Here is a 26,940-nt window from a genome sequence, read left to right on the forward strand (position 1 = left end):
GGATCTCTTTCAGATGGCATTTACTGATAGCTTGCCCATCTCATATACTTGTGAAGTTGGCTTTTTGAACTCAGGTTTAAAACTTTATACTTATACCTGTTAGATTTCATCTGATTAGATTCAGCCCATTGATACAGGTTCTTGATTCTGTACTTCAGTGATTTAGCTTTTCTCTTCCAGATTTGTGTCATCTGCAAAGCTGAAAGGTCTTTATCCAAGCCTTGTCTTTTTCCAAACCAGTAATAAAAATGTTGAACCACAGAAGAACAAGAACCAATCTCTGGGGCCTTCTAAGTGGATGTTGAATCATTACTGATTAATTTTGGGGTCTGACTATTCAGCCAATTCTAAATCCATCTAATCTCTCGTGAATATAATCTAATCCAGCTGATGAATTTAGCACTTCTCTCTCCTTATCTAAAAGAATAATTGAAAGATTTGTCAAATATTTTACTAAAATCTAAGTAAATAATCTTGGTGCCTAAAAATTGGTAATGAGACAGAATGTCTTCCTCCTCTCAGTAGTGAGGTTAGGAACTCCAAATGTGGAACGCTGGATAAATACACTTTCAGGAACTGTTGCTCTGTTGGTTGGTTTCACTTAATTTTGATTTTTTGTTGTCATAAAGGAAGATTAAGTGGGGTTAAGGAGTGGAATTATGGGGAAGTAGGTATAGTGTAAAAATGAGACCTGAGTACCCAAATATTCATTTGGATTTATGATGTCATTGATGGGAATGTTACTTCCAGCAACGTAGATCAAAGGTGTCAGACATGCTGCCCAACATACCCGAGTGTGTTCAGATTTAGCCCTTTTTAAAAGGCTTTCTGACATACAGGAAAAGAAGGGATTTAGCTTTTAGTATACAATCTGTCATACAGGTAACAAACGTTCCCTCCCCCCGTGGGATGAAGGCTTTTTGTTGTGCATCGGCCTCACTTACTGGTTAATAATAAGTTTCCTACAACTGCCTCTTTTTCCTTTTAAATTTGCTTTTCCACATAATTCATGTTCAGCATTCATTTATTTTTTAAATAAAATTTTGATCTTTTGTTATTCCCTACATTTCCTTTATTCTTTTCCTATCTTCTACCCATGTGCCATCTTTTATAATAATGAATTTTTTTTTAAAGGGAAAGTTCCACAAAACTAACCAAAATATCAAAGTCAATATTAGATGTCTCTAGCGTTCCACATCTATGTCTTCTACTTCAAAGAAGTGGGTGGGGGGAGGGGACGGGATGTGTATTCATTTGGCTAGGCTAACCTTATTCAATATAATTTCACAGTGTTCAGTTTTGGTGGTTTTATTGTTCTTTCCTGTAGTGATGTAATTGTTTTCCTGTCTCTCCTTACTTCACTTTGCATCAGTCTTGCTGCTTCTCTATAATTCATCATGTTCATCATTTCTTATAACACAGTAGTAATTATTTCATTATATCCATGTACCGCATTTTGTTTAGCCATTCCCCCATCAATGGGCATCCCCTTTATTTTTAGTTCTGTTACCACAAAAAGCACAGCTGTAAATATTTTGGTGTATGTAGCTTCCATTTATCTATTTTAATAGTGTACAATAGTTATATGTTAGGATATACTCTTTTTTGTTTGTTTTTGAGGGGGGAAGGGAGGGCAATTAGGGTTAAGTGACTTGTCCAAGGTCATACAGCTAGCAGGCGTGTCAGGTGTCTGAGGCCGCATTTGAACTCAGGTCCTCCAGATTCCAGGGCCGGTGCTCTACTCCCTGAGCCACCTAGCTGCCCCAGGCATATTCTCTTTATAAGTAATGTGATTAACTGTTAAAATAAACTGATAACATTTTTCAGTTATTCAACAAACATTTATTAAGTGGCTATTCTGTGTTAGGCCAAGGGGGAGACAAAGATTAAAAAACAGGGTCCTTGCCCTCCAGTCCAGGAGCTTACAGTCTAGTAGGTATAAATGACACATATACCAATAATTATAATACAAAATAGAACACAAGTGCTTAGGAAATACACACCCAAAAAAGTGCTTCAAGAATCAGGAGAGAGCTTCCATCTTGGGAAGATTAGGGACAGCTTTGTAGAGGAGGTGTTATTTGAACTGGGCCTTAAGATAGGAATTGTCATTTGGCATAGTACAGAAGCATTTCAAGTAAAGGAAACATGTATATCATACAACTCTATTGCACAGGTAGTAAGGTCATATAGCCAGACCCTTGTGACATGTGAAAGATTTAACCTTTGATTTTTTTCTTTAAAATGAAGAGATGCATCCCTGATGGCCATGAGGAGGCGCATTGAAGGTTTGACACCTGAAGAAATCAGAAATCTTTCCAGAGATGAAATGCATATGCCTACAACTATGGAGGACTTTGGAATGGCTTTAAAAAAGGTTTCTAAATCAGTATCTGCTGCGGACATTGAAAGATATGAAAAATGGATATACGAATTTGGATCATGCTAAATTCTTTTTTAAAGTAAACTGTGAGAAACCTGCCTTATGTTGTTTCAATAGTAATGAAAAGTAGTATTTCATTGCACTGAGTGCTATATTTTTTTAAACTTTCATAATGATAATTATAAAAGGAACTCATGATTCTGAATAAATATAATTTTTTTAAGCTGCAGGGAAATTCGACTCAGTTTGTTACTTTTGCATTAAATCTTTTTTACTTAAAAGTATTTCATAATTAACACTTATTTTAGGCCATAACTTCATATACACTTAGAGATGGCACCTATTTTTTCATTATTTCATCTATTAATACAGGAAAAAACCTGAGCCAGCCACTTTTCAATCTAAGTAGTGATGGAGCCAGCTGTGACCTCAGGCTCATTTGCTCATGGATATAACTTTTAAGAACTGTTTTGTTCATTTAGGTAAACCAAAGGGGAAATAACTTGAAACACGGACCTACACTGCCCTTCCTCCTGCTTGCAGGATTCTGTGCAGGCTGGAGAAGGCTTTCCTTACTTTGCCTATTTCACTAGTCATTTGAAGAAGTATAAGGAGTCTTACCTGGTTTTGCTTTCATGTCCCTGAGTAGTAGAATTTTGCTGTAGGGGCAGGTAAATACTTATTTTCCCAAGTTTTATTCAGAATCTATTTAGCTTATTTTGGGAGCTAAATCCAAGGCATTCTATAAATGACATAGAATTGACAAATCAAATGAGTTATGAAACGTTAAACGATTTCTCTTATATTTCCCCCTTCTAAATATATAGAATAAGTTTCTATGTATAAATTTGCTTCAAAATACATCCCAAGGTCCCATAAAACTAGAACTGGATATTTGAGCTTAAGCAGAGACTCTGCCATCTTTGAAGATTTCACTAAAACATTGCTTTTATTTAATATTCTTTAAAGCTTAAGTAAACTTTCTTATGGCTCAAAATAACTTGTTCCATTTTCAGGTATTCCATTGAAATGCCAGTGTTAATAAATATACTTAGTATTTAAAGTCCATTCATATGTTAATTGCATTGAAAAGCAAAGTCAAAATAGCTAAGAAAGACCAAGTAGATCACTACTAGATTGTTTTAAAACTTTGTATTATTTGCTTACTAAAATTTAGTAATATTGTCACTGATTTTTATTGTGGGGAATGAGTTGCCAGCATAAGTTTTGACCTATGACACCCCAGAAAGTGTATACACCCAACCCCTTCCCTCCCCAAGAGATTTCTTTTGCAGCAAGAATGTCACTTGACAATTCCATTTGGATCCTGCTAAGTGGCCTTGGTATAGATACAATGAAGTAATAATGTATCTCAACGGTCTTTATCAAAATCATAAATGTTATATAAAATACAAGTCAGATAGTTTAAAAAGTTTAATTCTGGGGTTTCTCTTAAGTTTAGCTTTTCATAAAGTGCTTAAAGTAAGACCTCATACACTACAATAAAAAAATTAGGTGTAATTTTCTTAATAATAAGGCATCTGGAATTATTGGCTTAAAGTCTTTTTTGGTATGCAAACATAGGTACTTCAAGTCTTTGCTTATTCTTTTTCAGTTTGGCTAATTTTACTGCTCTCCCATTTCTTAGGAAGTCATATCTGACATTACCAGTCAGGTAATTTCAAATATTTTATCCTCATTCTTCAATCTCTCTTAGAAGGCCAAGTTTAGTTATGGCACTGTTTTTCAACATACTTTTATTTCTTATTTGAATTATACTTTTTCATTAAATGATTGGAAATTATGAATTAAGTAGCAAATTCTACAATGGGAAAATGGAGTTAAGGATGTGTTAAATACATATTTTCTCTTCAAGATTATCCTTTGATTTCTCTGTAGTCTCTAAGAAGTCGATAGGGTAGTACCTATGGTAGCCCACTTTATCCAAGTGAAGAATTCCCCTGAAATTAAAAAAGATATGTTTTATTGTAATACAGAAGATAGTAATTTTCCTACTAGATAAGGACTTAGGTTTTTCTTCAGTTTATTTTGACCTACAGTAACAGATTCTAAAATAACAGGTCCACAGTAATGGTAATGCACTCTCAGGAAATGGGGGAGGAGAAGAGAGATAGGTGTGGTAGAAGTACCACTGGAGCTTCCAGAGCACTGGCTAGAGGATGGTCCTGAGAGAAGTGGGAATCCCCAACCCACAGGCTAAGAAGAAAGATTACCTAACCTAGAAGAAAAGAATGTTACTCCTACCTTCTAGGCATAAAGATTGAAAATAAGGTGTTTTATTTTAAGTACTTATTCTTTGCTAATAACATTTTAATATACTAATAAGTACGTAGTATACTAGTAGTACTGCTGGTGCCTACTAGTATACTATGTACCTATTATTGTAGTATGTTCGAGTATGCTACTACATATTGTTAATAGTATGTTAGTACATAAATGAATGACGTATATCAGAATTGTATTGTAGGCTATCATAATAATTTCTTTCATGGGCTATAACAAAATACAAGCATCTAAGCACCAAAAGAGCCATGAAGAAAGACTAATAAAAGTGGATCTTCATGCAGATGGTCACAATATTAACAAAGTAGTGTCCGTCAGCCATAGTCTTAGAATATAACCCATGTTTCTAGGGAGGTGCTACCACTGAAGAGGGATGGGGGAGTGGGAGCATTTACTGAGTCTGTCCATGTACCTAAATGACAAAGTAGAATGGCAGGAAGAAAGGAAAGCTAGAGTGGTAGTTTCCATTAAAAATTAGAATTACTTACTTAGATTCATAATTAGGGAAAAGCACCTTTAAGATGGCTATTACTATAGCTGCTCCTATAATTCCAAGCACTGTGATATTCATAAACATAAAAAGTACTGGGAAAACGTTGATCCAGAATTTACACATATATTTTCTGAAATCTTCCATCAACTGGCAAATTACCTAAAAAGAAAAAAAAAGATGTATGGGGTCTTAGCTTTAAAGATGGTAGAACTAAATCAAGACAGATTCTTCATCTTGTGTTTCTGTTCCCTGGTCAGTTGACCACTGATGGAAAAGGACAACATGTTGATTTTATGCAGTATAAATTCATTATGAAATTAGTCTCTGACTGATGCTTTGAAATCCTTACCCCAACCAAAAAATTTTCTCCTATCCAGCTGCTACTAAAACTAAAACTAAGTATCTACCCTAATCCCCCCTGTTTACTGCATCTGCCCTGCTTTAACTCCCCATCCCTGTAATACTTCAAAAGGTCTTTACCTTTGCCCATTTCCCAGAAGGAATGCTTCTCTTTTGAGACTGATTCCTCCACTTGTAATCCTAGATTCTGACTCTTCTAGGATGTCTTTAATTTTTCTTTCCCCTCTCTTTCCAACAAATTGCCTACAAACAAGTTCAAATATCCTTTGTTCTTTAAAAACTAAAACCCTTTCCCTTGATCTTTCTTGGGTATTTTACTCATGGGACTCCTACCACTTCAAGTTAAAATTTCACCTCCCCTCTCCATTACCAAACTTAAAAAATTTACAGATAATTCCTCTACTTTCTTACTATCAAATGAATCTTCATTCCTTGCAATTTGGCTTCTGAAGTCACCCCTGAACTTGCTCCCTCAATGACCTCATTTCCAAATATACTTTCATCTCAGTCATTACTGTTTGTGACCTCTCTGTGCACCGTTTAGTACTACTTACCACACCTTGACACTCCTACCTCCTTTTTCTTTCATGACATCACACTCTCCTGGTTCTCCTGTCTTGGTGACCATAACTTTCCCAACTTTTCTTTCTCCCCTCAAAGAGTTCAAATTCAGCATATTTAGACTTCTGTCAAGATGGCCACCTGAACAGGAGACATACCACCCAGCTCCCATATACCAACTCTAGCAAAACCTTGAAGTTCACAGAAGATCAAATAATGATAAAAAACAAATCCAATGGGAAAGTACAATAAGTGACATCTTCCATCTAAGAGCTTCAAAAAAAGTCAGTCAAAATCCTGAAGGTGATAGGAAAGGGTGACCTTCCAGCAAAACCAGTGCCATATCAGGTTAAGCTCCCAGCACGAGACAGCATAGTCTTCAAGGTTGTGTCCAGAAGAAGCAAGAGTGTAATACTCTCCTGACAAGGCCTCAGGATGGCTAGAAAGTCCTAGAGGACCTTAAAAAACATGAAAAGCAGCAGCAGACAGTAACCAGAATAATGCTCGGACCCAGATGGCACAAGGTAGGTGCTCTGAGGTCTCAAACTGTCATGAGATACCAAAGAGGGCAGTGAAGAGCCTGAGGGGTGAAAGTGGGAGAGTAATGGAGGTCAGCAAAAGAACTCAAGGTACCTAGGGCAAGATCAAAATTCGCAGGTGAGCTCACCAAAAAGAGCAGCAAGGGGGTGCGGCCTTGTTCCAACAGAAAGCCCTAATTCCGGAACTCAAAGCTAGAAAGATGAGTCAATCAAAGAAAACACCCACCAGTATAATTGCAAATTTAAGGCTCTCCAAAAGGAAGAAGAAAGTCTATAATAATTGCGAACAAATACTCAAAGGAAAAAATGGATTTTACACAAGGAACACAATACCTACAAGAAATGAAGCAAAGGAGAAAAAATGAAAAGCCCCTCCCTCCCTATGCGTTAAACCCAGAAGACAAAGATAAAGGCTTCCTTTAAAAGAACCACAAAAAGGTAATGTTAGCCAAAATCCAGAATACCCACATCCAAGAAAATCATACTGCCAGCATCTAGGAAGAAGTACTTCAAGTACACAAGAACTGATAACTTCTACTATAAACCAGGGAAGATTTTGGTTTATCGTTTGTTTACAAAAGAGAAAAATGGGGGCTTACAACCAAAAATACTGTAAAGCTGAATCAAACCCTACAAGAAAGAAAAAAAGTACCTTTAATGAAATAAAATATTTTCAAACATTTGCTATAAAAAAGACCAGGCCTGCATAGGAACTTGAAATACAAACACAAGAGCTAAGAGAAATTTACCAAGAAAGATAAATCTGTGAGCAATGAGAAGAGACTATGAGAATGTAGTGCTAACATTCTTATGGGGGAGAAGCGACAAGTGTTCTTTCAGAACCTCAACGTTTTTCATTATTGAGGGAGTTAGATAAGAAAAAACCAAAGTCATGGGGGTGGAATGAATCTGTTCTGAGGATCTTAAGAGAGGGCAAAATGAGAAATACACTGGAAGAGGGGAAGAAGGGAATGGAACTTGCTATTCCTTATAATTGGAGTGTGTAAGAATATACGAACATGAAGAGGGGAGGAGCAGGCATCAGATGAACCGCACTTTTTTGAAACAGTCAAAATGAGGTTGAACACACATACGCAAAGAACTTGGCATAAAAACATAGTAAGCTCAACTGGGAAACCAGCTCGTAGGGAAGATTAAGAAGGATAGTAGCAAAGAGGGAACAGACACAAGCAAAACAAATCTGATACTAATGGGGAAATTAAGAGAAAAAAAAAAGCCCCGGAATCTAAGGGAGTGCCCATCAATTAGGGAATGGCTGAAAGACTAGTACTCTGATAGTTGTGGGGCTTGTCTCTATTGTAACCACACCCACGAAGATAGGAAGGAAATAATCAGTTAATAACCACCTGCTATGTTTACAGATTTGATTATTTGATTTCACAACTACCCCGGAAGATGTGCTATTATTGTTATCCCCGCTGCACAAATGAGGAAATTGAGACCAATAGAGGTTAAATCTCTTTGTCTAGGGTCATGCAGCTAGGAAGTGTCTGAGGAGGTATTTGAACTCGGCTCTTCCTGATTCCAGACCCAGCACTATTCCCTGCATCACCTACCTCATGGGTAGGGGAAGTTCTTCCCCAGGTGGTTCAGTTGTTTTTCAGTCATATGTGACTTCATGGCCGCATTGGGGTTTTCTTGGCAGAGGTACTGGAGTGGTTTGCCATTTCCTTTTCCAGCTCATTTGACAGATGAGGAAACGGACAAACGGTGAAATGACTTGCCCAGGGTCACACAGCTCGTAAGTATCTGAGGCCAGATTTGAACTCAGGAAGATGAGTCTTCCTGACTCTGTGCCTGGCACTCTATCCATTGCACCACTTTGCTGCCCGGTCTTTCCCAGGAGCTTGTTATATTGTTGATACCACAGGGCCAGTTAAAAAAACGAAAGATAAAATTTCACATAAAAATCATACGAAGATTTCTATTTTAAGGGATCTGCAGGGCTCCAACCCTCAATCTTTCTATTCTTCTTGTGTGTTGCCATTCTAGACAATAAGAGATACTGATATTTACCTTATATGAAGATGGAGGCTCTGCTCTAAGTGGAGTTTCTGGTAACTTGCCAGGCAATGAGTCTTCATTTATGGTCGTTTCCACATTCCTGATAAGGTACTGACTGGTTGTCTGCAATGGACTAGGGCTATCTACAGAAGCAGGAGGACTGATGTTAACTGAATGCTTCTAGTTTCCTTTATATGTACTCTTTACTACTAACTTTAAGGTTAGGAAATAAAATTAAGGTCGCAAAAGTCATAGTACGTACAGAAATCAACATCAAAAGTCTAATTATCTAGATTTTTTATAACTACCATTTTTATTTTTTTTAATTTTTTCATTTGGAGGGGGGAAGGCAGGGCAATTAGGGTTAAGTGATTTGCCCAAGGTTGCACAGCTAGTAAATATGTCTAGTGTCTGAGGCAGGATTTGAACTCAGGTCCTCCTGACTCCAGGGACTGTGCCACCTAGCTGGGTATAACTAGCATTTTTAAAAGAAAACTATAAAATTAACCACATTTATTACTGAATAGAAAGTGAGGTTTATCTGTTCTTTTAAAAAAATGATAGGAAAACTCAACTCAACCAAAAATAACTTTTAACTGAAGTAGCAAAAAGATTTCTGCTTTTCAAAAGTAAAGTAATTTTCCTTTTAAAAGAGAACTTTAAAACAAAGATACTTAATGTTCTACTTAAGAGTACACAATTACAGCAGAAGAGATCTACCAAATCATAGAATGGCCACAGGATCATATATATAGAGCCAGAGGATCATATATCTATAAGGGATCTCAGAGGCCATCTAGACAACCTCTTCTCCTACCCACCCCCCAATTTTACTCTAAAGAAACTCAAGACCAGGAAGGTTAAGTGATGCCCAAGGTCACAGATAATAAGCATCAGAGAAAGGATTTGAATTCAGGTTCTCTGACTCCAGTCAACACTTTTTCCCCTGCCCTATACAGCTTATATCTCAAAAGAGACTCCTATAAACCCCTGAATATAAATCCAAAACAACACAAAAGACTTTCTGAAAGAAGCTTATTCCCTAATAACTTACTGTGATTAAAAATATGCATCAGTAATTACATACAGTAAAATATGTTAAAAGGATATAGGACAAAGCTCAGGCTGGATCACATTTAGGAAAGTGCACTGCACTTCCAATATTCTCAAACTGCTAAAAGATAGGAAATTCCATTCTCTTTTAGCATCACTATGGAACATCATGATCTCAGAAGAATCAAGTGACCTAAATGACCTCAGGGGCAATGGAAAAGGGACATGGTGGGTCTAAGCAGGCTATATCAATTTACCACTGAATTTGTGAATAATTGGCATGACCAGTCATTGAGAACATGTATTACTGAAAAAGCTGGTGGGCCAGTCACTATCAAGAGTCAAGAGTGGGGCAATGACTCCCAAGTGTTGTAGCGAGATCCATGAATTTAAGGAAGAGGAAACAAATGTAACCTACCTTCCTCTTCTTTGGACCAGGGAGAACCTACAGATTACAAATGCTGTACATACTGGCTTTTATAGTTGCTTCATCTGTTAGTTTTGCTTTACTTTTTCTTTCTTACTATAAGGTGGACAGGGAAGGGTTTCTATGAGGAAGGGAGGGTCTATTGGGAAATGACTGTGGTATTAAAAATATTAACAAAACTAAAAGAAAAGGAGCACCTCTAGTATATAGAATTGATTCTTCAGAGAGGATTTATGGAAAGATGTAAATGGGAGAAGGCATGAGTGGGTTGCAATCCATACCATCTATGCAGTGATTACTGGAAAGAGTGTCCACACCAATAAGATAACTGATTCATTAAAGCACTGAAGTATGCACAAAACAGTTTAATATTCAAGTGTTAAACAGGTATTCATCCAGGAAGGTATTTTTCTCAACTCAGTATTTACTCAGCTCGTGTGTGTGTGTGTGTGTGTGTGTGTGTGTGTGTGTGTAAGTATATGTATATATAGTTACCTTTTCTTGAGAGATTAGGAAGTGTAAATAAAACGTCATTGTCTCTGGGAATAGAATACAGTATGCTTTCCTCCAAAGGAATGGTGTAATTAGAACGTCTTTGGACTCTCTGGTTCTTAACTAAAATACCAACTTCAGTCACATCCTTTTGTTGAGCCTGTGAGAGATGAAATAACCAATCACTCTTTGTTTTAAATAATGCCCCTGGATCACACATAACCTTAAACTATTTTCCTGTTTGATCTCTTTCTGTAGGTTGCCAACTATAGTAACCTAGAAGAATTACTTTTTTCCATGTTGGGGAAAGTTTTGCAATTTTAACATACTTTTGTCTGCTTTGGCACCCTTTTTTTCAAGCCCCACTTTCAGTTCCATTTAATTTAATCCATAGCTATGTCTAACCTACAGCAGAGGTAAAAACCAAGGCTAATTGCTTCATTTCCCTCCTCCAAGAGTATTCATAAATGAACTAACATAGAGGAACATAACTGATGATTCTTATGCTGAATATGACAATGGGAAAAATGTAAAACAAAACTTAGGGGATTTGGAGTTTAGAGGCTCCTTCATGGAACATCAGCGCTTAAATGCTTTTTTCCAAACCAAGTCAGAAACACGATAGAAGAAAACACAATCTAAAATCCACAAAACTCACGGCACAATTGCTTACAATTTCTAATGTAATTACAGAGTGTGAAATAAGTAAGTATGCTCTCTTACTTGCTTCCCATCAACCTCCACTACCTCCTCTTGGATGGCAATCATTTGCACACTGGAACTAGATGCCAGAGGCCACTGATGAACTAATATCCGTACGCTGACAGTTCCAAAATATCCCTCGACCTTCATGTTTTCTGAATTTTCATCTTCCACTATCAAAAAGGAATAACATTGTTAAACAGAAATAATCATAAAATAATTTCTCTTAGTTTAATGATATTTATACAGAACAAAACAGCCAATACTGCACCCCTCTAATGGCTTTACCTCTTCGTCCCTATCCTCATTGCTGATGCAAATCTATAAGAATAGCATAGATAAAATTGCTATCAAATCATGTACCTACTTACATGCTTTTGAAATAAACAAATGCTGGATAGTCCAGAGTTTCTATGAAATGATGCCACTGTAGGAACATCTATCTCTTTTTTCTTTTGGAGGGGTGAAGGCAGGGCAATTGGGATTAAGTGACTTATCCAAGGTCACACAGCTAGTAAGTGCTTAAAGTGTCTGACGCCTGATTTCGACTCAGGTCCTCCTGACTCCAGGGCCGGTGCTCTACCCACTGCGCCACCTCGCTGCTCCTGGGAACCTCTCTAGATTCTCATCATTAGCAAGGTGTTAACAGTGTCAACCTTGGTAAGGTATCTATAGAGCAGCCAAGAAGAAACCCTGAACAAACAAGGTAAATGCATCCCAGTGACACAAGGAAGCCCCAACACAGTGATGGCATAGCGATGTCCCCAATTTTTTCCTGAAGAGGAACTATTTTTTGAATTGTCTTAAGTCTTTTAATCACCCACAGTAGTGAAGGGAAGTTGATAGCCACAAGCTCCTCCTTAATAATAATGCCCACCAGCTTCAGAGGTGGAACAAAGCAGCAGCCAATGGCTTGGAAGTCAACCAGGGAAGGCTCTAACACCTAATGGTAGAAAATAATCAGCAGCTGGAGCATCCTGAAAGATACCACAGAGCAATGAACGCCAAGGCAACTGCTGCAAAACAAATCCTACCATTTAGTTTCTGTCCCTTAAATGATGATCATGATGCTAATCCTGACATTTTTGTAGCACTTTTAAAGTTTGCAAAGCACTTTATAGGCAATGTTTAACTTGATTCTTAAAATAAGCCTCTGGCATAGATGCTATCATGATTCTCATTTTTCCTTCCAAATAGAGGCTGGCTCAAAGAGGTCTTTTTAAGTATTTGAGGCAGAATTTGAACCCAGATCTCTCTGACTGCAAGTTCAGTACTCTATTCACTATCCTATGTTGCCTTTATGTGAGTGTTGCCTCTATCTAACTGATGTCAGTTAAGGGATTACTTGCCAAACAGGAATAAAAATGTGTATTTGTTAATGTAACAGAGATATGATGTGACCCAACCCGGTCCAGTTCTAGAACGTTCTGTCAAACTCTTTAATCACCTAGGAATGGACACAAGCATGTGATTTCAATAAATACCATGATGTATTGTTATAAGCACTACTGGAATAACTGGTTTCTCCCATTGCAATCTCATCCACCTCTAAGGCTTCAAGTAACACCTCTGTGCATATGAAAACCAAATCCGTATCTCCAGCCCCAGCTTCTTTCTTGAACACATCGTGCTGCCTCTTGGACATCTGTACCTGAGTGCCCTGCTAGCAGTATCCGTGCAAACACATCTAAAACCCAGCTCATTATCTTTACCATCACTCCCTCCCCACAAAAAAGAGTTCTTCCTCCTGACTTTCCTGTTTCTGTTAGACACAACCATTTACCCAGTCTTGCTGACTCCAGGTGTAATCTTTGATTTCTCTCATCCTTCACATAAATCCCATCTGTATATCTATCCCCCATTCCACTCCATTGCCACAATCCTACTTTATTACCGCAATATCCTTTTAAGTGGTCTAGGCATTTGTTCCACCCATCTAACTCCTTTAATGAGCCAGACTAATTTTTCTAAAGCACAGCCCTCCTCTCCCTCTGATCACATCACTCTGCTGTTCAAAAGCTACCAGTGGCTCCCCATTGGCTATGCAATAAACCCCGAGCTCCTTAGCCTGGTGTCCACAGGTTAGTTTCAACCTAATCTTCAAATGCTTCCTTATGTATACCCTCTCTAGGTACCTTTCCCCCCAGTGCCCATACTGCCTCAGGCACTTTGGTGAGAGTAAAACCCTTCAGAGACCCATGCAGAGGAGGCACCTACAAATGGGGAGGTTGCAGAGTAAAGCCTGATGTGCTGTGATGGGCATATCATAGGGTCTCAGGTGATCTTTGAGGGCAGAGGCCCCTGTAGATACGTCCCATAGAGGCATGTCCCTCACACCCAATCTCCTCAGCCTCAGATGTCTCTGAGCCCCTTTGAGAGCAGAAACTGGTTTGTTAGTTTTGGGTTTTTTTTGGGGGGGGTGTTTTCCTTTGTATCCCCCAGCACTTAGCATAGTACCTAGCACGCAGTACATCCTTTCTCAATGCTAGGTGACTGACTGACCATGAAGCTCTTCTAATCCTGGGTCCCAATCCTTCTTAAATAACCACAACACTTAATGCCACCTGTCTTACAACATTAACCACAGCCTGTCTTATAGTAGTAACTTGTGCACCTCTTATTCCCCCTACTATGAGCTCACCAAAGTTGTGAATTCTGTCTAATTCACCTTTGTACCCTCCACACCACCATTGCTTTATACAGGGTGGGTGGTAAATGGCTATTTGCTAAACTAACAGATTATGAATTCATCAGCTAATACTAAAAGGCAGCCTGTGGCCTGGCTAAAAATTGGAAACTTACTCTGCACAACTGAAAGCATAGTCATGATTCCTGAATACTTTATTCACAGAATCTTTCATTTATTTAAATGGTTCCTTACCTTTGGCATTCCTAACACAGTCTAAAATAGGCAGATAGGTGGTTCAGTACTAGGATAGAGCACTACCTGGAAGAAGGAAGATAAAGTTCAAATCTCAGATGCTCACTCACGAGCTGTGTGACTTTGGACAAATCGCAATGTCTCTTTGCTTCAATTTCCTCTTCTGCAATATGGGGAAAATAGTAACTCCTACCTCCCAGGGTTGTCATGAAGGTACATGAAATAATATTTGTAAAGTGCTTTGCAAATATTAAAGTGCTATATAAATGCTAGCTGTTATTATTAATGTTTAAAAAGTATGGTGTGTGATACGAAGCTGCACTAAATTTTGAGTCAGAAGGTCTGGTTTAGAATTGTGGCTCTGTTCCATAATGTGTGACCCGGGTTAAGTCATTTTCCTTTCTGGGTCTGAGATTCCTGATCTCTAAAAGAAAGGGCTGTTTTATAAGGTTCCTCTTAGCTCTAGATTTATAAGTCAATGTAAGACTTGATGTTAGGTACCGCCCCTTTCACATGTGAAGTCTTGTAGCAGAATGGCACAGAAAAAAAAACAAACAACCCAACAAACCATTTGTGGAAGGAAAACTGATAAAATCAGTTGATGTGAAGAAACACTGTCCACTGGATAAAATGCTGAGCCAGATAGAGTCTTGCAGATAAATGTACTGAGAAGATTTGCTGGGAGGCAGAAATAACAATGATTGAGATAACAACGCTTGTAGGGTGTCTACCAGAGGATTTGCATGTGACTAATTTTTAGGGTTTTGAAGTTTATAAATAAGAAACTGTAAGTCAAATAACTCTTTGGGGACACTGGGAAGATTATATAAAGATGCCCGACAGAAAGGGGAATTTATCTCATAGGGCAAAAACAGATCAATGACCAACCACCAGGAAGCTCTGATTTGAGGCAATGAAGAAAATATAGGAAGGGGCAGAGAGAAGACACTAGGCACAGAAGACATGAGAGGCTTCCAGCTGCCTTGGCGGCTGGAGAAGCCCCTAGAGGCTCAGTGGAATGTGGAGGGCCACCAGGCTTCGCTATTCTCTGGTTTTATTTGTGGGGGAGCCTCTTGCTGTTGCCACAGGTTTTGCTTCTGTTTTACTATGAACTGTGAGCTCTGCATGCTGTGAGAAGAATACTGGCTTTGGATTGAGCAAAGCAGAATCTCCTATTTTTTAAAGGTCTGAGGAGCTCTGAGTAAATGTCATGATTAGTATTGCTTTTGTTTTTAGTAAGTTTAAGAGTTAAAGGCGTCATGGCGATTTTTTTTTATATAAATGGAAAGCACACCTGTGGGCGCTCAGAAGCTAAAGTGACAAGTAGTAAGAATCTTTCCCTCCTACCACAAACACACACCAAAGTTACTCCTAAGGTCCTGAGAGTTTTGGATTGTAGACATGTGGTATAGCCCTCTTAGGGAACCACAGAACTGCCAGTATGGGTATGGGTACGGGTATGGTTTGGGTCAATGAGCCAGCTAAAGGAAAAAAAGCAGAGTTTTATGCTATACCCACGTTAGACTAAAATCTATAACATTCCCTTTCTTCCCCCCAAACCAATAAACATTCATTAAGTACCTTTCGAATATAATGAAAAAGGACTGGCCTTTCTCCTGGAAGAGCTTATAATCTAGGATGGAAAGAACGTGTATGAAAATAACTATAATAATGTGTTAGAATAAGATTAAGTCCCTGAGAGAAGTTTAACAGAGAAGCAGAAGGAATACTTTTGTTTGGAGGGTGGAGAGTGAGAAGGAGGAGGCCCCTATATTAGGTCTTAAAAAAACTGAAGCCATTATTTCAGTAGCCAAGAAATGTGATGGGTATATGCTTCAGGTATAGGAAATAAAATGAGTTTTAAAATGGCAGGACAAAACTGGGGAGACCGGTTTGGATGGAATATAATGTACGTGGGGAAGAACAGTATGAAACACAAATGGCAAGCTAAGTTGAAGCCAAATTACAGAGAGCCTTAAATACCAGCTTAAGGAACATGTGTTTTGCTCTACAGGCAGTACTGAGGAACCATAGGTTTTTTGCAAAAAGGTTATATGATCAGACCTGGACATTAGAAAAATTATTTTGGCAGCTATGTAAATGATGGATTGGAAATAGAAAAAGACTGCAGTCTGGGAGATCAATTGGGAGCTTATTACAACAGAACAATTGAGAGATAAAGAGGACCTGAACTGGGTCACAGCAGTGAGAGTAGAAAATAGGAAAAAGGTGCTAGAGATCATATGAGGAAGTAGAAGGGACTAGACCTGTCAACTCATTGGATGTGCGGAGTGAGCAAGAAGAAGGTATCAAAGATTATACTGAGGTTTCAAGGCTGGATGACTGGCGGGATGATAGTTATCAAAAGAAACAGGACGGGGCAGCTAGGTGGCTCAGTGAGTACAGCACTGGCCCTGGAGGGGGGAGGACCTGAGTTCAAATCCAGCCTCAGACACTTGACTCTTACTAAATGTGTGACCCTGGGCAAGTCACTTAACCCTGATTGTCTCACCAAAAACACAAAAACATAAACACACTAGGAAGCACAGGAATAAATGGAGCTTTCCTTAAAAAAAAAAAAAGGAAATTAAGAGAAGCAGGGTTTGGAGGGAAGAAGGTAGGCTCCATTTTGGGGACACAGAGTGAGATGTCTGTGAGTCATCTAGGTGGAGATGTTGAATGGGTACTTAAGCAAGAAGGCTTGAGAGCTGACTACATCAAGTCAAATCAACATGCATTTATTAAGTGCTTACTGTGTTTCAGGAACTTTGCTAAGTAAGCACTGGGGATACAAAGAAAGGCATATACAACCCCAGCCTTCAAGGTGCTTACATTCTAATGAGGGAGACAACATGAAAATAATTATGCATATAAAAGAGATATACAAGGTAGATGGAGGGAAATCTCAGAGGGAAGGCACTAGCATTATGGGAGACTAGGACAGCTTTTCTGCAGAAAGTAGGATTTTAACTGAGTCTTAAAAGAAGCCAAGAGGTAAAGATGAGGAGGGAAAACGTTGCATGGCATGGAAAAAAGCAAGTGAAAAGGCACAGATTCAGGAGCTGGAGATGGTGTGTCGTGTTCAAAGAACAGCAAGGGGGACAAAGTGCTGTTGGATCATAGGGTACATAGAAAGAAGCAAAGAATGCATAGAGGCAGTAAATGAAGCCATGAGAATGCATGAGACTGCTAAAGCAGAGAACAATGAGGTCGAGGGGAAAGAGTCTATGGCATTACTGTGGAAGATATCCAGGCAGGAGGGGCGGGGGCGGGGGGTAGGAGTAGAGGAACAGAACAGGAAAGCCCATGAAGGAGAAAACGGTGTCATAGAAGCCAAGAAGAGAGTGGTCAGGGCTGTGAAATGTAGTGATCGAAGAGGAAAAGGTAACTGGATCAAGCAATTAGGAGGTCACTAATGACTTTGCAGAGATCAGTTCCAATATAGTGCGGTCTGGAAAGAAACCAAATTGCAGGTGACGGAGGAATGGGTGAATGGTAAGAAGCAGTGAGTAAAGGCTAGGGGAGAAAAGATGGCAGCTTGGAAAGGGGACAGAGTAAAGATAATTTTTTTTATAAAGAACCAAGGAGACCTGAACAAGTTTGTAGTTGGAAGAGAAATAGTCAGCAGAGAGGGAAGGCCTGACATTTTTAGATTTAGAAGATATCCATAAAGAAAACAACAGACTCCTAAGGGAAGTGTGATATTGCACAAGAATTACAGCCAGACTTCAAGAAAAGCTTTTTGCTATTTCACATTTTACTGCCAAATGGATGTCTTCCCAGGGATGCCCTACATTCAGGAAATGAAGAGAGGTGTGTGAATTTTCTCTATACATCATAGAATTAAATTGCAAATTTAGAGCTGGAGGGACCAGAGATCATCTGGTCCAACCCATTTTATAGATGCTGAAATAAGGTGCAGAGGTTAAGTGACCTTGCCCAAAGTCAGAAAGGTAGTAAGTGGAAGAGTCAGTGTTTGAACTCAGATTCTCTGGTTTGCAAATCTAGTGTACCATCCTATAAAAGGTTAGCCATTTGATTTGAGTTAAAAAACAACAACTGTGAAATACCTACTATGTGTAAGACACTGTGGTAGGTACTGAAGATAGATCAAAAATCCTCAAGCAGCTTCCAGCTTACATCAGGGGTTCTTAAGCTTTTTTTGTGTCATGGTCCCCCTTGGCAGTCTGGTGAAGCCTACTGATCCCTTCTCCAAATAAAGTTTTTTAATGCATAAAATAAAATGCAGAGGATTAGAAATAAAATCAATTATCAAAATCATCAAAATATTTTTTTTAAAATAAGTTCATGGATCCCAGGTTAAGAATCCCTGTAACATGTAACCAAGATATAAATATACATATGAAATAATACAAAGTAATTTCACAGTGTCATGGGTAAGTGCAATATTTTTACTTTCAATATGGAAATAGGAAAGGAGTTTGTAGAAAGCACTCTTTTCCCCATAGTCAATACTTGAAGGAGTTCACTATTTTGCTTAAACCAGGGTATAAGCAAGTGGTGATTTTTAAGGCTCTAATACAATCAGTTTCTCTCTAGTCAATAAATCTGACTTCTACTATAAATAAAAGGTGTTTCCCTAACTAAGCAGTGTCATGAAAAACAAAACTAAACTGTTTCTGAAATTATGACAGGCAGGAGTAACAGAAGAAAAGAGTAGTATTATGACAGAACAGCGCACATGATTGCCTTTGGCAGGCAGGTGTTGTAGTGGCACGATGGATAGGGGACTGGACTCAGGGTTGGGGACACCTGAGTTCAAATCCTATTTTAGACTTGTACTAGCTGTGTGAAAATGAAAGAGGCTAAAAAGAAAAACGGTGTGGGTAAGAATGGAAGATGTTAAAGACTTGAGAAATAGGGAATTCCTTGGGCTTTTTCAAGCGATATGAGGACACTGCTACTTCATCGCTAGCACTAGCATCACTAAAGTGACATTGACCTACCTTAGATGTATCTCCATGAGGTCCAACCTCAAATGCCAGACCCGCATTTCAAGAGAAACAGTGTACAATGCCAGGTATAGCCAGCACTGAAGATGAAGAACTAAAGCTGTAGACAACTATAGATACTACTGAGTCCTATGATAATGTACACTATTAATCTGCATTTGAAAAACATAAATCCAGGAGTTCTTTATTTCTTTCTTTTGAATTATTAAAACAGAACCATTGTGGAAATAATCTAGTGGTACTCACCTATGAAGGTCTCACCCCTTATTCGGGTTACTCCACTCTTTAGGGAGAAGTCATTTACATATATCTGCCCATTCTCATAAAAAATATTAAGAAAAACCTTAAAATAAAACACAAAGGTTGCATGAATTCCAATGGTCTATTGATGATGGCAAAAATTTTATATTGAAAAAATAGTAGAACTAAGTGATAGTTGAGATCAAAAGACTAAATAATGGAGAAACAAGTATATTTAATTCAGACAAATAGCAAATTATATTAAAAGAATATAGAAAGGAAGACAAACCTGCTTCTCATGGAGTTCCCCATCATCTCCCAGGGTAGTTACATTGATTTTGATAGTGTCCTGCAAGTAACAATGGCATTACTATGGTAGTAGGTAAAAGAGAGTTTGGAAAAATCTGAACACCCCCAAAATCTGGACCTGTGACTCTACTGGTACGGGAAACCCTGGATCTGTATGTGGAAAGGTCTACAAACTCTGTATCTGAAAGCTGCTTACAAACACACCTAGATCCCCTATCCTTAAAAACTCTCTCTTGATCTGACCATCACATTAGCTGCCACCCTATTTCTTCCTTTCTCGGCTAAACTCCTTGAGAAAGCTGTCTACATAAGGTGCCTGCAATTCCACCCCTCTCACTCACTTTTAAATCCTCTTCAGTATAAATTCTGACCTTTTCCCTGGTCCTCTTCCAACCCGTCTGCTGTCTGGCTACTCCTCAGGCTCTTTCATTGGATCTTTATCCAGCCCACTAATTGGGGTAGCCCCCAAGCCCCTCTCCTAGCTCTCTTTTCTTCTTTCTCTAAACTACACTATTTCACTTGGTGATCTCATCAGCTCTCCTGGGTTCAACTGTCATTTCTATGCAGATGATTACCAGACAGATCTCTTCAGCCCTAATCTCCAATCTTGCTTTACCAATTTCCTTTCGGACATCTTAAATTGAATATCCTGAATGCATCTTAAATGCAAAACATCCAAAACTGAACTCATTATCTTCCTCCGCCCCCAAACCCTCTCTTCTTCCCAATTTTCCTATTATTGTTAAGCATACCACTATCCTACCAGTTACCCAGACTGAAAACCTAGGTGGCATTCTGGATATTTCACTCCTCCTTCCCATATCCAATCTGTTGCCAAAGGTCTGTCAATCTTACCTTGGTAACACCTATCATACACACCACCTTCTCTACTGTGACACTGCTGCCACCCTGGTATAGGCCCTCATTATCTCACATGTGGACTTTTATTATAAAGCCTGACGGCTGGTCTGCCTGACAAATGACTCTCCTTACTCCAGGCCATCTTCCACTCAGCTGCCAAAGTGATCTTCCTAAAGAACAGGTCTGATTATGTCAACCCTCTACCCAGTAAACTCCAGTCATTCTCTATTACCTGCAGGATCGAATATAAAATCTTATTAGGCATTCAAAGCTCTTTATAATCTGGCTCCTTCCGACCATTCCAGTCTTGTTATATCCTATACTCTGTAATCCAGTATCACTGGCCTCCTTGAACATCTCCTGGCTTTGTACTTTCACTGGCGGACCCCACACCTAGAATTTTCTCCCTCATCTCTATCTCCTGGCCTCCTTCAAGTGCCATCTCAAATCCCACCTTCAGAAAGGAAGCCTTTCCTGATCCCCCTCAATGCTAGTGCCTTCCCTCTGATGATTGATTGTCTCCGTTGTATCTTGCATCTATCTTGTTTGGACATTGATTGAGGTAGATTGAGAGCTTTGAGAGCAGGGGGTCGTCTTTTGCCTTTTTTTGTATTCTCGTTGCTTAGCACAGTGCCTGGTATGTAGCAGGCGCTTCATAAATGTATACTGACCGGCTGACTGGTACTTAGTAAGTATACTGACGGGCACTCAGAAAGCGCATAATGAATACTTGTTAGCAGACTTGTTGACTGACTGATTTACCAGCTGTTGTCTATAACAAAGTTTTAGAGAACTGTCTGCAGCACTGAGAGTTGGTTTTTTTCCCCCACAACGGCCTCAATTTACTATGCAGCAGAAAACACTGCAGTAAGAAAAATAACTAAATAATTAATGTACGGACTGAACTGACTACCTAGAGATGAACGCTTTTCTCCACCACAGTTTTATACATAGGCAAAAAGTCAGTTTTCTTGCCAAAACAGAAGGAGCATTTCTCCAAACTCTTCCTTTTTATTTTTGACTTGAACAACAGGGGATTTCTGAAAGGGATTCTAGAAATGAGCTTGGGTCAGTTCCAAAGCTAGTCCAAGTTTAGGTTGCATTTTAGAGAAGGCCTATACCAAAATGGTCATGCCCTTGGGCAGGGGTGGGGAACCTGCAGCTTCAAGGCCACACGTGGCCCTCTAGTTTGGATTCAGTCAAAAGGCAGCACTTGAGGACCTAGAGGGCCACATGTAGCCTCAAGGCCGCAGGTTCCCCACCCCTGCCCTAGAGTTTACACAATTCTTGGCGCAGTCCTGAAAATTTTTTAGACTGAGATAGTCCCTCTCTTGGCATACCATGGTCTAAATCTGAAGCCCAAGTGAGAACCAGATGCCCTTTGCGAGAAGGAAACTAACATCCACTTGGGTATCAGATCTGGATATGTTTATTTCCATGTCAGCCTTTCAGTGTGAGTTGTTTTTTTCTTAAGCTTTTTTCTAGGGGGACCTGTGATTCTATCAGTATCAGGAGTTCAGAGTGAAGAATTCCCCCTACCAATAAGCAATGTAGGTCAGTAACTTTCCTGCAATTGATAGTGTTAAGAAAGATGCCTGGATCAGGGAAAGGTTAAGTGATTTGCCCAGGGACACACAGTTAGTGTGTAACAATGTTGGAACATGATCTTAGGTCATTAGGATTCAAGGCCAGCTGTCCATCTACTTATCAGACTTAAGCCTATTAAGTGGATCTAGGTTTTGTGAAGTTTGGATTCAGTCAAAGGGCCACACTTGAGGACCTAGAAGGCCACGTGTGGCCTTGAGGCCGCAGATTCCCCACCCCGATGTAGGTACGACCCAGAAACTGTGTCATTTCTTCCCCTTCCGGCACCTTTGCCTTGAGGATGAGTAACTTTTCCCAATATGGCTAACTCTGGCAAGCTATACTTTGAACCTCCTTTTTAAAAAAAAAAAATTTTTATTTTTTTCCCCAATTACATGGAAAAACAATTTTAACTTTTTTTTTTTTAAATTTTGAGTTCTAAATTCTCTGCCTCCCTCTCCACGCCTCTCCCTGAAGTAAGCAATTTGATATAGGTTATACATGTACAATCATGCAAAATATATGTACATAGTAGTCATGCTGTAAAAGAAAACAAAGACAAAAAAATTAAAACCACAAAAAATTGAAGTTTTTTTATAGCTTTTAACTTTGTGTCTATGCTAAAATCAAGTTTTATATGTAATGATTTTCCAGTGCTAACTGGAAGTTCAGGAATGTGAAGCAGAGATTAGAAGCTCACCTCCAGTGCCACAGCATTTTAGGGCCAGAAGAGACCTTTACAGGACACAGAGTCATAACCTGGGAGATGTAATGGATCTTCTAGATTATCTAGTCTAACCCACCTCATTTTACAGTTGAAGAAACTGAGGCTCAGAAAAATAACCAACATTTATAGCTGGCACTAATGTAGCACTTCAAGGTTTACAAAGTATGCAGGGTCACGCAAGTAGTTAAGTGGAAGAGTCAGAATTGGAACCCAGGTCCTAATCCAAAACTCTTCCCAGCTTTTTACCCAGCTGATCACCTATCCCAAGCTCTGATTTTACAGATAAGGATGAGGAAACTGAGGCCCAGAGAGGTTAAAGTGCCACACAAGTTAGTGGCAGAGAAGACTAGAACCAGATTTCCTATTTACTATGCCACCCTGCCTCTTGGGTTTAATCAACCAGTCAATAGACATTTATTAAGCACCTACGATGTGCCAGGCACTCTGCTAAGTGCTGGGGATACCAAGAGGCAAAAAACAGTCCCTGCCCTCCCTTATCAATTCACCATTCCATTCCACACAGGGGCGCCCATGGTTTCCCCTTCCCAAATTCTCTCAGCTGAGAATCTTGCCTCATATTTTACAGAAAATCTTCTATCACTAAAGTGCCTCCTGCCGCTTTCTCCTCCACCCATCTCACAAGATGAAGTAACCTTACTCTTTACCAAGGCTAACCCCTCTTTTCAAGAGATCCCATCCCAGGCCTTCCCCTCTAACACGCTCCCTCTGCCATCCACACTCATTTATTTTCAATCTCCCTGAACACATCACCCTCCCTACTCAGTGAAGTCGAGTGGTTCCCTATCACCTCCGGGACAAAATACAAAATGGCCTGACTGGCATTCAAAGCCCTTCATAGCCTAGCTCCTTCCTACCTTTCCAGTCTTCCTACACCTTACTCCAAACCATGTACTCTTCAATCCAGTGACACTGGCCTCCTGGCTGTTCCACCAACAAGACATTCCATCTTTCAGCTCCTGGCATTTTCTCTGGCTCTCTCCCATGCCTAGAACACTCCCCTTTCCTCCACTCTGACTACTGACCTTCTTTGCTTCCTTTAAGTCCTAACTAAAATCCCACCTTCTACAGAAGCCCTTCCCAAACCTTTTTAATTCAATAGTCTTCCATTTTTTCATATTTATCCTGTATATAGCCTGTGGTCGTTCAGTCAGGCCCAACTCTTCATGATTCTGAACCATAATGTTCATAGGGTTTTCTTGGCAAAGATACTGGAGTGGTTTGCCAGTTCCTTTTCTAGTATATAGTTTGCTTTGTATATATTTGTTTGCATGTTGTCTCCCCTAATAGATTGTAAGCTCCTTGGGACCCACTCTGTAACCCCTAAAGCTCCCCTTTTACACCTGTCCTCACCCTGAGCTGCTTCCCATTTATCTTAGCTACCAAATTCCCATCTTTTTCCCTTCTTGACTTGCTCAAATCTATCTCATCAGAGCCTTATGCCTGAGTGGTCAGAAATCTGGTGAGAGCCAGATCCTGGTTCTCTCGGCAATAGGTATGGCAGAAAAACACTGGAAGTGGAGTTTGAGGATGTGATCTTGAATATTGATTCGGCTCTTTCATCTCTGTATAGCTTTGGCTAAGCTATTTAATTCTGCTGGGCCTCACTTTCCTCATTTATAAAATGAAAACAAGGGACTAGACCAGGGGTGGGGAACCTGCGGCCTTGAGGCCATATGTGGCCTTCCGGGTCCTCTAGTGCAGCCCTTTGACCGAACATTTGTTCTGTGCTGAGCCATGTGGGCCTTCTGACTGAACATTTGTTCTGTGAAGTTTGGATTTAGTCAAAGGGCCAAACTTGAGGACCTAAAGGGCCACATGTGGCCTTGAGGCCACAGGTTCCCCATCCCTGGACTAGATGATCACTCAAATGCTATTCTTTCCCTATTCATTTTCAATGCCCTCTTCTATTTTCTCAATGCGGTGAATCCAGATTAAGTGCAAGACTACTTCAAAGGAAAAATGGTAGTAGAAATTGCATATATTATGGGGAAAATGCACAAATGAAGTCAGATTTCCTTCAACTGCCTCCGTTCTGATGACCCAACTACTTTTAAGGTTAAAGGCACGTTCTTTTTAGTGCCACATCTAAACAAAAAGAACTGTCCCCCAGATAAATTCTCCTATGAATAAAACCAGTGTTTATAGCCCACACTCTCCAGCATATGTGTATCTATGTTCTCTTAAAAAATGTGATAGTTTTTTTTTTTCTGTTTTCAAATCCAAAAGATTTACTAATAGTGGCATCACAAATCCTAGAGTAAACAAATTACTTAGATCCTAGCAGTCTGTTTCACCATCTGGGCAACACGAAATGAAAATTTCAAGTCCAGAGCTGAACTTTTCTAAAATGGGGGTGGGGAAAGGGAGGTGTAGAGATCGTGCAATAACCAGAAATGATGAAACCTCAAGAGCTCAAAGCACTGTGGACTTAAAGCCAGCAGTCAAAATGAAATTATCTCAAATTACTTTGGTAGACACAAATGTTTCTAATCACTCTGTGTGGTGCCTTCCTGGACCTTTCTGGCAGAACTCAAACAGACCGTCTCTACTGTTTTCTTCCTACTCTAGACTGGCAAATAATGTCTCATCTCAAACTTTAAAAGTTGAAATGATTAAGGGCAGGTACTCTGTACTATGTCAACTACTACATTTATGTTTACCAGTTTCAGACACACCTTGTTTCTTGAAGTTCTGCTGACCTTGAACTCTTGGGACCTGCCCTGAAAAAGTCTACCAGTGTGATGTTACTCATTTTGAAATCTTCCTTCCTTATCCAAGCCATTCTATTAGGCACCAGGCAGTGAGTGGGGTTAAGCTGTCACAACTTAAATTTTTTAAAAAATCTGGCATAGCAAAAGGAAGTAAGCAAACCATGCTTTAGGGAAAGCCTAATTTGGGATCTTCCCATTTTCCACCCTTTTCCTGAGCTGGCAATGCCACATGGGTGGGATCCTACACCTCAACATCCTCTGAGATGATAATTTGTATCTCTTTCCCCTCGCCGGGAATGAAGCTGCCAGTGATTAAGCAGCGGAGGAATGCTCCGATAATGCAACTTCTAGATGTCCTAACCTGATAAACACTCAACCCTCCAGTAACTAGGGCCCCAGCTCTGCCCCCAGAAGGCGCCATTATGAAATATTAAAGTGACTGGAGATTTATTTTTGCGCCCTAAGGTAGTAAACCCCATCAGGAGTGTGAAGTGAAGCGGGTCCAGGAAGCAACAGGTTAACTGTGTCAAATTTAAGCAACCGGAAATGGTCCTTTTTTTGCCTGTCCTCCCTCTCCCTTCCTCGCTCTCTCCAGCTCCCTAAACTCTTCACCTCTTGCCCTTGCCCCACTGCCCCCCACCCTCCACCTCTCCGCCCCCAAGCAGGGGCTGCCCAGAAGCCCCTGACTCCGCTGCTCCTCCTCCTCTCCTGCCTCGCCTCCCCTCTCTCCCAGCACGGGCTCGAGCTCGCTGTCACTCAGTAGCCCCAGTAGAGTTTGTCACCCCGCGATGTGCCCGGTAGGATGGCACCGGGGATGCCCCCGCGCTCCCGGCGCCCGGACCCCTGCCCCGGCGCACGGCTCCCAGCCGAGCCGCCCGAGCCTGCTTGCTACCTGGGTGAACGAAGCAGCTGGCGGCGGCTCCGCGGCACCGGCCAACAGCCGCCCGGGAGCGGGGTGCAAGGGGAGCAGCAGCAGCAGCAGCAGGCGGAGAGGGGCGGACAGCGGCGCTCCCTCCATCTTGGTAGACGGAGCTGGCAGCAGCGAAGGCGGGGGGAGGAGCCAGCCAGCCCCGGGAGCGGAGCGGGGCGGGGAGGAGCGGCCCAGGCCGGGCCCGCCCGAGGCAGCCCCGGGCTCTGCTGCCTGCACCCCCTACTTCGAGACTTGGCTTCGGAAACAGGGGCATTCGCGTAGAGAGCTCGTGTTTAGATGAAATGAGTTCACCAAAATCGAGAAAGCGAGAAATGTTTTTAGAGAATACAGTTAGACATTGAAGAGCAGTAAGGGTTGCTTGTT

At 40.3% G+C, this 26,940-nt stretch overlaps 2 protein-coding genes across 3 annotated transcripts in view; one reads left to right on the forward strand and one right to left on the reverse strand.

The window, feature by feature from the left end:
• The window catches only part of KATNA1 (katanin catalytic subunit A1), a 31,796-nt gene extending 29,181 nt beyond the window's left edge, over positions 1-2,615 (forward strand). Inside the window, exon 11 of one of the 2 annotated variants that reach the window (XM_036766790.1) lies at positions 2,251-2,611. In XM_036766790.1, coding sequence (XP_036622685.1) covers positions 2,251-2,449 — 199 coding nt within the window. In that variant the 3' untranslated portion in view covers positions 2,450-2,611. Of the gene's footprint in view, positions 1-2,250 lie in introns of both variants that reach the window. The other variant, XM_036766789.1, reaches the window with a different exon arrangement.
• Positions 1,820-26,689, reverse strand: GINM1 (glycoprotein integral membrane 1). Its single transcript, XM_036766792.1, has 8 exons — positions 26,539-26,689; positions 19,723-19,782; positions 19,440-19,536; positions 11,361-11,512; positions 10,641-10,797; positions 8,678-8,808; positions 5,176-5,339; positions 1,820-4,344 (listed from the first exon to the last, which is right to left on the reverse strand). The coding sequence occupies exons 1-8, from the start codon at positions 26,662-26,664 to the stop codon at positions 4,236-4,238; spliced, it is 996 nt and encodes a 331-aa protein (XP_036622687.1). The 5' UTR covers positions 26,665-26,689; the 3' UTR covers positions 1,820-4,235.
• Between the last annotated feature and the right edge of the window lie 251 nt (positions 26,690-26,940).

Source organism: Trichosurus vulpecula, chromosome 7 (genome assembly GCF_011100635.1).
Source record: "Trichosurus vulpecula isolate mTriVul1 chromosome 7, mTriVul1.pri, whole genome shotgun sequence".
Taxonomy (NCBI): domain Eukaryota; kingdom Metazoa; phylum Chordata; class Mammalia; order Diprotodontia; family Phalangeridae; genus Trichosurus; species Trichosurus vulpecula.

Coding starts and splice junctions, on each gene's coding strand:
- GINM1 (XM_036766792.1), bottom strand. CDS start 26,664: ATGGAGGGAGCGCCGCTGTCCGCCCCTCTCCGCCTGCTGCTGCTGCTG. Junction 8,809..10,640: donor TCCTAATCTCTCAAGAAAAG/GTAACTATATAT, acceptor CTGCTTCTGTAG/ATAGCCCTAGTCCATTGCAG. Junction 4,345..5,175: donor TTCCCTAATTATGAATCTAA/GTAAGTAATTCT, acceptor TTTTAATTTCAG/GGGAATTCTTCACTTGGATA.